The sequence below is a fragment of the Cydia fagiglandana genome, chromosome Z (assembly GCF_963556715.1).
Source record: "Cydia fagiglandana chromosome Z, ilCydFagi1.1, whole genome shotgun sequence".
Lineage (NCBI taxonomy): Eukaryota > Metazoa > Arthropoda > Insecta > Lepidoptera > Tortricidae > Cydia > Cydia fagiglandana.
Window position 1 is genome coordinate 6,861,012 of NC_085959.1, and position 13,867 is coordinate 6,874,878.

At 41.3% G+C, this 13,867-nt stretch overlaps 1 protein-coding gene across 2 annotated transcripts; it reads left to right on the plus strand.

Annotated features, from left to right (window-relative positions):
- The first annotated feature begins 1,481 nt into the window (after positions 1-1,481).
- Positions 1,482-7,313, plus strand: LOC134678709 (chymotrypsin-1-like). Of its 2 annotated transcripts, XM_063537365.1 has the most exons (5): positions 4,447-4,554; positions 4,743-4,990; positions 5,650-5,890; positions 6,612-6,742; positions 7,056-7,313. In XM_063537365.1, exons 2-5 carry the CDS (start codon positions 4,755-4,757, stop codon positions 7,228-7,230), a joined length of 783 nt encoding a protein of 260 aa, XP_063393435.1. In that variant the 5' UTR covers positions 4,447-4,554; positions 4,743-4,754; the 3' UTR covers positions 7,231-7,313. The 2 variants fall into 2 exon arrangements, with proteins under 2 accessions (XP_063393434.1, XP_063393435.1); XM_063537364.1 differs by lacking the exons at positions 4,447-4,554; positions 4,743-4,990; positions 5,650-5,890; positions 6,612-6,742 and adding exons at positions 1,482-1,835; positions 2,116-2,356; positions 2,949-3,079.
- Positions 7,314-13,867: the final 6,554 nt, after the last annotated feature.

Sequence of the window (13,867 nt, forward strand, 5' to 3'; positions counted from 1 at the left end):
GATAGGTCCTTAGTATTTTACGGTTCACCAGGTCAAGCAAATCTTGTCAGTAGAAAAAGGCGCGAAATTCAAATTTTCTATGAGACGATGTCCCTTCGCGCCTACATTTTTCAAATTTGCCGCTTTTTGTTACTGACAAGGTCTACTTGACCAACTTTAGCTCGGTATTCAATTAATTCAATCAGTATCAAAATCGAATCGCTGCAGACTTTTATTGGTCTAACTCTAAGTTTTTATAATGTACTTCTAATGCAATATAAACCGCATTAATAGGGTACTAGTGCCAAATTTTTCTTCGCGATTTCGGGGTTGCATGTTGGCAATTGGAATACACTTAGTCTATTTTATGGCCATCCTGTATAGTGATTTTTAAAACAGGTAACAATAGTAACCAAATCAATCAGTACTACAAGTACCTACTACTGCGGCTGTGTGCCAGATACAGCCTAGTCGCATTTTTTGTCTTCAGTCCGACTCACGCTTGAAGCTAAAGGCATGCCTCTTCGGGAGTCTTCGGGCCTTCGGCCTTATGCGGATATCATATTTTTGTTCTTAAATCCGACTCACGCTTGACTCTAGGTTTCTAATAGGTTTTCCTGTCATCTTTGGGTAAAGGACTATTTATTTTATTTTTTTCAGAATTACGAGTATAGACCCTGTAGTTTCGGAGATAGAGGGGGGGGGAATGGGCATTTTTTGTCTATTTTCTTGAATAACTTCTAAACTTTTTATCGTAAATTTATAAAAAAAATATATTTGAAATTCTCACAATGAGCTCTTTCGTTTAATGTGTAACACGATATAGTTAGCAAAACTTTATTATTTATTTTTATCGTTTACCCCCCAAAAGTAGCCCTTATGTTTAAAATTCATTTGTTGACGTTACATATCCGTCTTTGGGTCACAATTAAATATGTACCAAATTTCAACTTAATTGGTCCAGTAGTTTCCGAGCAACTTGGCTGTGACAGATGGACAGACAGACGCACGAGTGATCCTATAAGGGTTCCGTTTTTTCCTTTTCAGGTACGGAACCCTAAAAAACACAATAAGCGACGGGTCACAGCTAAGTGACAGTTGCAACAATGTTGCCATCACCAAACATATTACACGTGATTCGGAATTACGGAGGACTTCCGTCCGTCCGTCCGTCTGTCACCAGGCTGTATCTCACGAACCGTAATAGCTAGACAGTTGAAATTTTCATAGATGATGTATTTCTGTTGCCGCTATAACAACAAATACTAAAAACAGAATTAAATAAAGATTTATGTGGGGCTCCCATACAACCAACGTGATTTTTGACCGAAGTTAAGCAAAGTCGGGCGGGGCAGTACTTGGATGGGTGACCGTTTTTTTTTGCCTTTTTTGCATTATGGGACACCCTTCGTGCGCGAGTCTGACTCGCACTTGCCCGGTTCTTTTGTACTTACCTCAACGCACCGTAAATTTTTCCTCCAGTTACTTTAAGACTCACGGCTGTTTGGTCAAATTAAAAGTACTTTAAAGTGTACGAAAATTCTTAAATTGATGGACTGCTACCAATAATATTCGAAAGGGAAACGATCAAATACCCTAATAATGTATTTAAACGTAAAAATGTTCCACATCCTCCTGCTGAATACTATTCCTGTATCAGCTAGCAAAATGGAGCCCTTCATAGTGGGAGGGCAAGAGGTTTCCACAGAAGACTGGCCGTTCATTGCTTTTGTAGAAGTAACCTGGTTTGATTTGTTCGCGATGGCGTGTGGAGGGACCCTGGTCAGCTCGCAGACGGTGTTGAGCGCAGCACATTGTATGGATGACATCACGGAGAAGAAAGCACATATGACAGGGTGGGTTATCTTTCCACAATAGAGATAGAGAAGACCATCTACGAGGTCGTTCGTCGCTTCTAATCACGTTTGTACACATAGGTACTCCACTTACGGAGTATCGGTAGAGCAGAAGAGAAGCTCTTCCTTCCGTGCCTCAACGATGAGAATTCTCGCCCTTTAACGGTCTTACATGCAATGCAAGTTATATGCCGATCTTCCCCCAAATCTTAGCATTTTATATCAAACATACTTTCAAATTGGCGTTGAGATTAAAGTACAACATAAATTACAATTTCAGAATATCCTTCAACATATATATGGGCCACTCATCTCACGCAAAAGCAAAAATGACTCGACAAGTCGTAGATTACGAGACACACGAAGATTACTCGCCAGAAGACGCCGACGTGCGTTCTGACATCGGCATCATGTTTCTGACGGCACCTGTTAGATTTTCTGACAATGTGCAGAAGGCGATATTGCAACCAAGATTCAGTTTTAAAGAGGACAGTCATTTGGTGGTGGCTGGGTGGGGCGATGTAAGTTGAATCCAGAGTCCAGAGGCTCTACCGCGAGAAACGAAAACCGTTCTTTATCTGCTTCTCTATCGCTCGAATATGCAAATAGAGTTAGACCAAGAAAAGTCTGCAAAGGTTTTGATAGCACACGCAGTACGTAATTTTGAACGTCAAACTTCTAGGAAATTATGGCGTACTTATAAATAATACTTGCACTGCGTGTTCTAACAAAATGATTGCAGGCTTATCTTAGTCGAACTCTAAGGAAATTTCAATTATCGTTTTTCGCGGTAGGTCCCCAGGCATGCCGGATCATACTCGAATACTAGTTGCGTTTTGAAGGGTACCTATATCTCTCGCATCGAATGAGGATCCATGACAGTTTTTAATTTAAGTATGGCCCCAGGTGATCTGGCGTTTGGCTCGTCTCCACGATGGGCCAACGCCGGCTACTCCAAGTGACGCAGCCATGCTGTAGAATGAGACAGCAATATCACTTGCTCCCTCTAAAGCATAAATGCGTCTCTTGGAGTGGCCGGCGTCGGCTCATCGTGTAGAGGAGCCATAATGACCTAGTGACCAGTTAATGTTCGGAAAATATCTTGTAATTCAGACAGACCCAGAAATAAAAGGAACCAGTACCGAGAGGCTGAGAGCGATCCAAATAATCGCAAAGAAATACAGAAGCTGTAAAGATATGCACAGAGTCATATGCACGGCGAGTGAAAAGGGATACCCTTTTACGTAAGTACTGATAACCCCTTATTCATAAAACTAAGCTATATTTGTCCCTTTCTAACAAACACAAATGGAAAAATGAAGGATAAGGACAAATGATTATCAAAGGCTTGTTAGACTTGACAAGCGTTTATATACGCAACACTTGCAATATGTAACGAAATATCCAAGTACTTTCAAAGTAAATATGATTTTAAGTTTTAAACAGTATGGTTTCATTTCCAACGTGCGTCGTCCTCAAATCCGGTAATGGCCTGGACCCTTAGTGTATATTTAATTCGATAGTGTGACGAGCGTTCGCGTTTGTGTATGGGATTTTCAACAGCGCGCCAAGTGGGACGTTTTGGAAGGTCAAAATCCCACTCAAAATGACACTAATGAAATCGAGAAATGTAAGGAGGAGGACAAAATGAATCGTGAAGATCACAGGCTAATAACAAAAACAAGTCAAGAAATTGTGAATTATATGAGTATATTCGTTTTCCAGAGGAGATTCCGGCGGCCCCGTTGTAAACGCCGACACCCGCCGCCTTGTCGGAATAGTGTCCATCAGAAATATGGACACAGGGATCACAATCTTGACCAGCGTACCGGATTATTGGGACTGGATAAAAAAAGCGCAACTAAAGTTCTTCCGGACATTTTGTGGACAGGGAAAGTAAACTAACTGAACGTAAATTCAGATTTTCATTTATTTGCTCCATCAAGAATGATCCTTTAACTACTCAAGAGCTTTTTCAACCATCTCCATGTGCCGGATGATGGCGCCCATAGGCAACTTTGGTTCCAGATAACGTGCTCTAAAGTTCTGCATACTTTGTCTGGCGATGGCGTGACATTCACACATTAGGTGTCTCACTGTCTCGTCCTCTTCGCCACCCATTCGACAATCGGTGTCGTCAGAATGTCCCATCTTGGCTAAAACTCCTTTAACTGCGTATATTATAGCCAGAAAACACCTTCGTCATAATTTGGAGTTGTCTTTTGCTAAGTAAGAGCTTTGAGTGCTTTAGTCCCGTCAGAGTGTCCCATTCTCTTTGAAATTTGGACTTAGTGTGGTCTCTGATAGCCCTGTGAGAGCCCCTGTGAGATATGGATACTTTCGATTTGTTCAAATACTGGGGTTCGACAGAAACATGTGAACGAGCAAGACCGAACCGATGGATTTATAGATGGCGATATAAAAACTTAATCATCATTAACCGAAATGACGATGGATTTATTGCACATAGCTATATCAGGCTATAGATATAAAGCTATAGAATTTTTAAGAGTGTGGTGATTACTCGTAGATGCTTAATGATTAGAACCTCTATAATTCTTCTATTAATCGCTTCTAAGTGGCCCGTAACTGTATTTAGTCAGTTGTACTTAATTTCCGTGGGAAAGAAAATCGAAATAAGCCTAGAGTTGTAGGTACAAAACCAGTAGGTATAGGTACTGAAAGTGTGTAGATAAAATAGGATTATGTAATTATACGAGTAAGTAATCGTAGTCGTAATTGCACTGCTACTAAATCTCCAACTGAGCCTCCCTGCATTTATGACATTCATGAACTGCCCCACTCATGAATTTATAGTCTGTACGGAAAGAGAAGAGTTGTGGAATGTATGGGGCCCAATACATTCCACGAGTCTTCTCTTTCCGAACAGACTCTACTGAATTTTAGGTCATTTAGAGCATGACAATGTTAATGTTCCTGCTGAGCTTCGCCGTTGCATCAGCTTCAGACATGGAGCCTTTTATAGTGGGAGGAACAAGGGCTCCTATAAGTGATTGGCCCTTTATCACCTTTATAGAGATATCAGAGTTTTCATATTTCGCGGCGGCGTGCGGAGGGTCCCTCATCAGCTCGCAGACTGTGCTGACCGCTGCTCATTGTCTGGACGATTTCACAGAGAAAAAGACATTGGACGCGTGAGCCGGATTTTCTTCTATTCACAATTGTGTTATCCAATCCTCAAGGTTTTGATTTACTTTTAAGTTGCCCTGCTTTCATCAACTTAGTATCATATAAATGAACTTATCCAGATGCCAGAAATGTAGATGAGATCTTAATTTCTTGTAAAATAACTTCCTTCCATCTAGAAACAAAAACTTAACTTTAGAAAGTCGTATTAAGGTCAATGTTGGGAAGACCACCTTCAAGGTAAGACCGTCTAAAAGCTCTTTCGTATACATACTCCAATTACAGAAGATCGGCTCTTCCTTTCTCTGAGCCACGTAGTTATATACATAAGAGAATGCTTGCCCTATGACGGTCTTCCCTGCAATAAATTTTATATGATGGTCTTTAGCGCTTTAACTTTGATAAGCTCTCCTGACCAATTTCGGCCACAGCGACTGCGTGCTCTGGAGTATGCAATTTTTATATCGAGTTATTAGAGTGCAGTTGATCCGCTCTCTGGTGCGCCCTTAGATGGCTCACGTACGGTCAGCCAAGAAAGTGGTCTACCACTTTTCGACCACTACCACCCACTCTCTACCACTTTCTTGGCTGACTATACCCTATCTTTGAACTTATTGACCAGATAACCCAAGATGATAAATAAAACAACATCTAATAACTATTTCAGAATCACATTTAAGATATACATGGGACACGCGAGTCACGCTAGAGCGAGGATGATTCGAGAAGTGATAGACTATGAAACACCCGAACAATACTCGCCAGATGATTTTGACGTGACCGCTGACATCGGTATCATGTTCTTGAAGAGACCTGTGGATTTCGTGGCCAACGTTCAGAAGGCGATATTGCAACGCAGCTTTAGTTTTAACAAGGACAGGACTTTGGTGGTGGCTGGGTGGGGCAATGTAAGTCGAATGAGGATAATCGCGCAAAGCTTAATGGCTCCTCTACACGATGGCCCAGCGCCGGCCACTTCAAGGGACACATTTATGCGTTAGAGGGAGAGGCATAAATGTGTCCCTTGAAGTAGCCGGCACTGGGCCATCGTGTAGAGCAGCCATAACTCAGATGGCGCTGCAAACGTGCTTTCCAATTAAACAGACCACAGGTTTTTAAGGGTGAAAGTTGGACGCATTAATCTATGGGTTTTTAACATTATAACTCAAAAATCCTAGGATCATTCGCAAACACTAAACGCATTTGACAGATTTAGCGTAACGTAAAAAAAACTTAATACAAGCATATTCGCTTTTCGGTGAAGGAAAACATAGTGCGCCAATTCTTAAGATTAGTTGCCAAGCGGACCCCAGGCTCCCATGAGTCGTGGCAAAATGCCGAGTCAACGCGAGGAACATGAAGATGATGATGATGAGCAAACGGAGAACGAAACATTGACAAATAAATTTCTACAAATGTTTAAATCCATTTTAATTGACAAGTTTACCAATAACATTTACTTTTTATGTATAAATATATTTAAAAAAAAAACAAACAAAAAAAAATCTTTTTTGGCGATATCTACCTAAACTCATATTACATTTTCTTCTTTTGACCTCAGAAATGCGTGGTTAAAATCTTTCGCATTCCTCGTGAACACCTTGTATAATTCACATTGATTAATTTCAGACGGAACCAGGTGAAAAAAGTAGTTCCAGCTGGTGGTTAAAAGCGGTCGCAATGAAGACGAAACCATACCAGAAATGTAGGGAGTTGTATAGAGTCATCTGCGCTAAGAATAATAAGGAATACCCATACAGGTGTGTAGCCTGTGTGTAGCTAGAGTTAGATCAAGATAATAAGGAATACCCATACAGGTGTGTAGCTAGAGTTGACCAAGAAAACTCTACAGCGATTTAGATAACCCACGCAGTGGAAGTGTTATTTTAAACGTCAAACTTCTTTGAAATTATGACGTATAAATAACACGTGCACTGCGTGGGCTATCAAAATCACTGCAGACTTTTCTTAGTCTCAAACTAAACGGCAAATAAGAGGTGAGAACTAAGCAGTAGAAAGTAAGCCTAGAAAAAAAAGTAACAAAAATGTGTGAACCCATGTTTTATCTTCCAGTGGAGACTCCGGCGGTCCCGTTGTAAACGCTGTCACCCGTCAGCAAGTCGGGATAGTGTCTGTGAGAGACATGGACACAGGGATCACAATCTTGACCAGCGTACCAGAATACTGGGAATGGATAAGAAGAACGCAGCTAAAACTGTTCCAGAAATTTTGTGGAAAGGCGAAGTAAAGTTCAATGTGAATTCAGATTGTCAGTTATGTTTCCTGGGTTGGATATTTTTCCTCGGTCGAGTACGTAGGATCATACGGCAGAAAAATTATGATTACATCAAGTTTATATTTTATCATCATTTTATTTAGCCTCCAGTGCTGAGAATAGGCCTCTCTTCGTGTACGCCACTTATCCCGGTCCTGGGCTAGTCTCATCCAGAAGTGTCCCGCGATTTTTCGAATGTCATCCACCCAGTGAGCCAACGGACGCCAGGCGCTTCTTTCATCCGAAAGCGGTCACAAATTTTGGTCCAACTGCCGTATTTTATTATAAGTAGGTACGTATAGACAAAAATACATTGAAAAGTCACACATAGACATTTTCAAGGTTAAATTGGTCGATTTAGCGCAAGCGAATCCTAGGTCTATGGTCGATTTACAAATAAATAGGGTTGCCATAATATGGAAGAATTAAATGTCCGGAGAAAAATCCTGACATCACCCAAAAAAACCTGTCATTTCTTGTAACAGAGATTTGGCGTAGCTTGAGCGACGCTCTGGCGGCGCGCTGCGGTGTACTGGGCTAATCGAAGTTCGCAAATTGCGGGGATTTTTCTCTGTCACCCTAATTACGCCTTCATTGGAGTAAAAGAGAAAGATCCCCGCAATTTGCGAATTTCGGTTTTCGCGGTAACCGCTCTATATTGTAGATCTACCCATGGGCGTACGCAGCATTTTTTAAGGGGTGGGGCAGAAGTAGGGGAGGCTGATGGGTACGTTGTAACAGGGTACGGTTGAAACAGACATTCTTAGCTTATGGTCAGAGACCAGGGTGGGTCAACAGCCCCACCTTGCTCCACCGTGCTTACGCCTATGGATCTACCTTTCCCTTTCTTTATAAGTAAGTGCCAAGCGTTATAACACTTATGACGGTGATTTGCAGTCTCAAATAACAATGAGTATGAAAACCCGCATAATAAAAAAAGACTTAGTATCATAACAGAACGTTCTTTTGTTTAAAAATATCAATATGTCTCATATCATAATAAAAGTTAATAATAAATCGTTGTACGTCGACATAAAAATTCAAGACGTTTTTATAATAACACAATGGGGGCCTGCCTCGGTAATGGCTCCTCTACACGATGGGCCAACGCCGGCCACTCCAAGGGACGCATATATCTCATTCTACCGCATGGCTGCGTCCCTTGGAGTGGCCGGCGCTGGCCCATCGCGTAGAGGAGCCATAACGTGTACAGACATTGTTATGGTAGGTGTTGCGGAAGAGTACTTCGGCGTCCCTGGCGCAGTAGACTAGAGGTGAGGCGGCAACAGAAGGGTTTTAGAGGGTAAACCATGGGTCCCATTAGCCTGTATGGGAGTCCCACATAACCATTACAGGCCCGTCCCCGCGCCTGGGTGGTGTGCGTAATGCATTCCCCCTCTATAAAATATACAGGATGGAAAGATAAGTCGGGCCCTGGAGGGAAACTACCTTAAATCCTTAAGCTGGCTCATTTTACTTAAAGGAGACATTCCTTTATTTTTTTAAAGAAACAAAACTGCATTCAAAGTATTTTTCTTTTTTTCTTCAATTTGGCTTGTCTAAAAAAAACTTAAGTACTAAAAAGTTGGTTTTTTGGTTATTTTGTACGACAGACGAGTGTAAGACCTAATGTTTCTTGGAGAAATGTTATCATCATACGTCGGACTCCAGCGGGCATTTTCGTGGCATGTCAGAATGATAGGTAAGGTTCGCAAATCAATCAATTCACTTTCGAGTATTTGTACTTAGTATTTGGTACCTAGTATTTATAATGTGAAATTCCAAATATCATAGCAACTAACTGCGTTATTTATAAACGTACTTGGACTACACATAAGTCAAAATGGCGAAAAAGTTCGTTTGGCTTTATCCATCACTCAGACAATTGCAGCTGTGAGAAAGGAACAAAACAAATGAGTTAACTGGGCATACCAAGTTCTACCAACAAATATAAGTATGAACAACAGTCATAATGACGCATGTCAGCTATTTATTTGTTTTTTAAGTGGCCACTTCAGTGGGCTATCAGAGCGGCTACCGCGAAAACCGAAATCCGCAAATTGCGGGGATCTTTCTCTTTTACTCCAATGAAGGCGTAATTAGAGTGACAGAGAAAAATCCCCGCAATTTGCGAACTTCGATTTTCGCGGTTATAGTAACAGCACCAGTCATGGGACATTTAAGAGGAAATTTGGAGTATTTGTGATATTTCCCTAATACATGTGAATGGTCTACCGCTTAGCGTATTGAAAGATGAAAGTCCTACCCGTCTTTCATGTTTCAGGCGTGTTGTATCAAAGATACTGCAATGAGTTTCCACATACTTAACAAATTAAAACTATGCTATTTTTCTCCAGTCATGGACACCAAAGCTCCAGTAATGGGCCCCCCAGTAATGGACACTGCTCTATCAGTATAAAATATTGAAATAGGTTATCAGATCTAGTCCATGTTATCATAATATTGCATTATCATCCGATTTGCATATTTAATTACGAATACAAAATTTCAACTCAATCGGAAAACGGGAAAGTGGCTAAAACTCGGCTACCAAGATTTGACCCACACTAAAAAACGATATTAATTTATCCGAAGTCCGAGCATACCTCCTGGTTGACATATTTCGTAACTACATTTTACTTCTGTATTGTTTAAACATGAAATGATGGCAAGCATCATTATGTAAATTGCCCATTATAGGAGGTATGCAGTTTTACAGCTCCTATAATGGGATTGGGCCAAATACCACTATTTTTTACATCTGTGGAGTCACAACATAGTATGTTGTATACCTTATCTCATGGTAAATGCAATTAACAAAACACATTCTAGTTTTCAGCAAGTATTAATTAACTAAAATTTAATAAATTAACTCACCTCTCTTAGCGAAGTTGTTAAGAATTCGTAGTGGTATTTTTTTTCAGTGACACGACAACTTTTGGGTTGACGCCAATTTCTTAAAAAACAACCAAATTTAATAAAAATTCAAACTGAAACAGCTCTAGGACTCTTATTTATGATAATATACAGGCAGTGTTTATAAACTACTTTTAGACACTTATTTTACAGGATTTGTGGTTTTTTGTCCCATTACTGGTTCCACGCCCATCATAGGGTACACTACTATATAGCCCAGTCATCACTTCAAAGAGTATTTACACATTAAGCGCCCTCCAGACTATGCGCGTGAATCGCGGGCGAAGCCGCGAACGCGAGTGTGGAGTCTAGTTCGCTGATATGCGAAATCGACTCCAGACTCGCGTTCGCGGCTTCGCGCCGCGATTCGCGCACGAGTGTGGAGCGGGCTTTAAAGATGAATAAATGATAACGGGTATCTAATTTAATGAACTATGTTACAAATACTAGGTACATTATAATACTCGTAAGTTAAGATTTTTTTGTAAACCTTACTTTGCCCTCAAACTGCCCCCCATAGTCCGACGTTTGGTTATCATTAACATTAACTGTGTCGACTAGTAGAATAAAATTGCGATTTTTTATTTTTTGGAATTTTTAGTCGGTTCGAGACCCGGGCGAGGCAAGCGAGTTTTAGAAAATCTTTGAATGCAGTTTTGTTTCTTTTTAAAAATAAAGAAATGTCTCCTTTAAGTAAATTGAGCCAGCTTAAGGATTTAAGGTAGTTTCCCTCCAGGGCCCGACTTATCTTTCCACCCTGTATAGCTGTTTTATACACGGTGTAACAAACCGTATAATTTTAACAGCGTATTCCTGATCATATTTAACTAGGGACAAAAATGCCCTATAAACTTTTTTGAAATTCGCCTAGTTTAAGAGATATTATTAATTTAAAAAAAAAAAACAAGTTTTTATTGTTACATAGTGTAAAAGGCCTTTTTGATGGTGATGTTGCTGCTGTGGGACGTAGTCTAAATATCCTTATTGATAGATGTCAAAAAGTGACAAGTAATACTTTGCAAAAAGTTGGTTCTACGAAAAAAAAATGTAAAAATTAATTTTAAGTGACAAGTTTACCAATAACATTTATTATTTATTGTACAAATACATTCAAAAAATTGAAAAAATTAAAACAAATCTTTATTTTTTTTGCGAAATTGACCTAAACTATTATTAAATTTTTTACTTCTTTTGACCTCAGAAATACGTGGTTAAAATTATTCGGTTTCCTCATGTTACACCTTATATATGGGCCGGACACTATCATAAATATTGACATTAGTTTGCAGGAATGACGTTTTTAGTGTTACTGTAGGGATTGTCATGAAGGAATGACGGCAAGTAATGAAGTTTATTTAAAAATCTTCCATCAGTATCGGAGTCGTGTCAAAGTAATGATACTAGTAATGACATTCCTACTGACAGTGAATTGTTTAGAATACAGACTCTACGAAACCGAGCGGCTTACCTAATTCAATAATGGATTACCCTGGTATGCAGCTACATTAAATTCACTGCATTTCAATGAAACACTGTTCAGAAGTAGCTCGAACTGGCTTAGTGTTAACTATAATTAATAACTTCTTCTTTAGTTTCCAAAGCGAAGCTTGTTATAAGTTTTGAACTATTGTTACCGTCTGGCTCACCGTCAACTATTTGAACTAAGTCTCAAACTAGCTTTTCCACGACTTCCTTAGTAATGTCAAACTGACATGTTCGCTAACGTCTGCGTAACTTACTTTCTGTACATTTCGTTCGCACTAATAAGCGACCACGAGCGAGATGCATAATTATAAAGCCCGTTTCGCTCAAGTGTGGAGGGGGCTTAAGAATTGTTGAAGCAATATTAGGTACCCAGGAAGCACTGGTGGTCTAGCGGTATAATGACTCCTCTACACGATGGGCCAACGCCGGCCACTCCAAGGGACGCAGCCATGCGGTAGAATGAGATAGCAATATCACTTGCTCCCTCTAACGCATAAATGCGTCCCTTGGAGTGGCTGGCGTTGGCCCATCGTGTAGAGGAGCCTTAAGAGAAAGCGACTTGCAATCCGGATTCAAATCCCGGCTCGCAGCGATGAGTTTTTCGGAACTTATTTATGTACGAAATACCTAAGGGGCCCACTAATTAACAGTACGCCGGACGGTACCGGCCTGTCAGTTAGAACTAAATATTGACAGTTCCGAACAACTGACAGGCCGATACCGTCCGGCGGACTGTTAATCAGTGGGCCCCTTTATTAGTATCATTTGATGCACGGAAGAAAGAATAAGCGCGCCGTCTTTGTTTTGTGAATTTAATGATATTCGGTTAGGTTAGAGTATTTATTTTAATTTTATGTTATTTCATTTACTTATGTTTTTTAGGTTACCTAATTTCAAATCACTTGCCCGAGTGAACCAATCGTTTTCAAAGCGCTGACATTCACATGCCATGTTGTGAAACGATTAGTAATTCTAGAATTGAACTAGTTCAATTAACTATCGGTCTAGGCGTCAAATTGGATGCCGCCTAGGCGACTAATTAGCTGGCTAATTTAACCAGATGGCTGAGTCATGTCATAATAACGGCCCTGATTTGCCGCTCCCCACGCCGCGCAGGCGCACCGCTTCCGTCCAGTCCGCGACCTAAGCATTATTCTACTAAACGCCACTAGCACCATCCCCCTAACCCGGGGTTAACCGGTTGAACCGTCAAATAGAACTGAAAACCATGGTAAGTCCAGATTTAACCCAGAATGATGCAAGTGACGCTTAATAGATTTCATGGCTCCTCTACACGATGGGCCAACGCCGGCCACTCCAACCGCAGCCCTGCGGTAGAATGATATAGCAATATCACTTGCTCCCTCTCAAAATGCATCCCTTGGAGTGGCCGGCGCTGGGCCATCGTGTAGAGAAGCCATCGAGTTTGTAGGTACTTACTGCCTCCAGAGCTGAGCGCCAGCAGCGCCAGCGCGACCAGCGCCAACAGCGCGAGCAGGGTGCGCCGGCGCGCGCCCGCGCACCGCGCTGGCACCATATGCTTCAGTCTGCGTCTGAGGACAAACAGTTGCTTGTACAGTCGCCATCAGATATATCGGAGCGGCCAAGGTGCTCACAATATCTGAACATGCACCCTGACGCCTTGACCATCGTGTTGTGGCGTCAATCCATCAAATCTGCCTGCAGAGCCATTTTTAAATGAGGCAATGGCTATTGGACTGCGTCTTCCGAGCATTGTACAGTCGCCATCAGATATATAGGAGCGGGCAAGGTGTTCACAATATCTGAACATGCACTCTATCGCCTTGACAATAGAGGCGTGTTAAGATATTTGTGAGCGCCTTGGCCGCTCCGATATATTTGATGGCTACTGTACTGTACTGTAGGCATGGTAAGACTAGGCTATGAGGATCGGGAAAGTTAGGTATGTTTACTTTGCGCATGTTTAGCATGCGCATGCTTGAGTCTGGAGCAAAGAAAAATAACTTGGTCAGCGCCTTTTAGGTCTCCATCGTTTATTTTTGGCTCTATTATGGCTTCTCTACACGATGGGCCAACGCCGGCCTCTCCAAGGGACGCATTTATGCGTTAGAGGGAGCAAGTGATATTGCTATCGCATTCTACCGCATGGCTGCGTCCCTTGGACTGGCCGGCGCTGGCCCATCGTGTAGAGGAGCCATTAACTTATCGATTTGGCTGGGTTTGAAAT

Coding starts and splice junctions, on each gene's coding strand:
- LOC134678709 (XM_063537364.1), top strand. CDS start 1,582: ATGTATTTAAACGTAAAAATGTTCCACATCCTCCTGCTGAATACTATT. Junction 1,836..2,115: donor AAGAAAGCACATATGACAGG/GTGGGTTATCTT, acceptor TTACAATTTCAG/AATATCCTTCAACATATATA. Junction 2,357..2,948: donor TGGTGGCTGGGTGGGGCGAT/GTAAGTTGAATC, acceptor CTTGTAATTCAG/ACAGACCCAGAAATAAAAGG.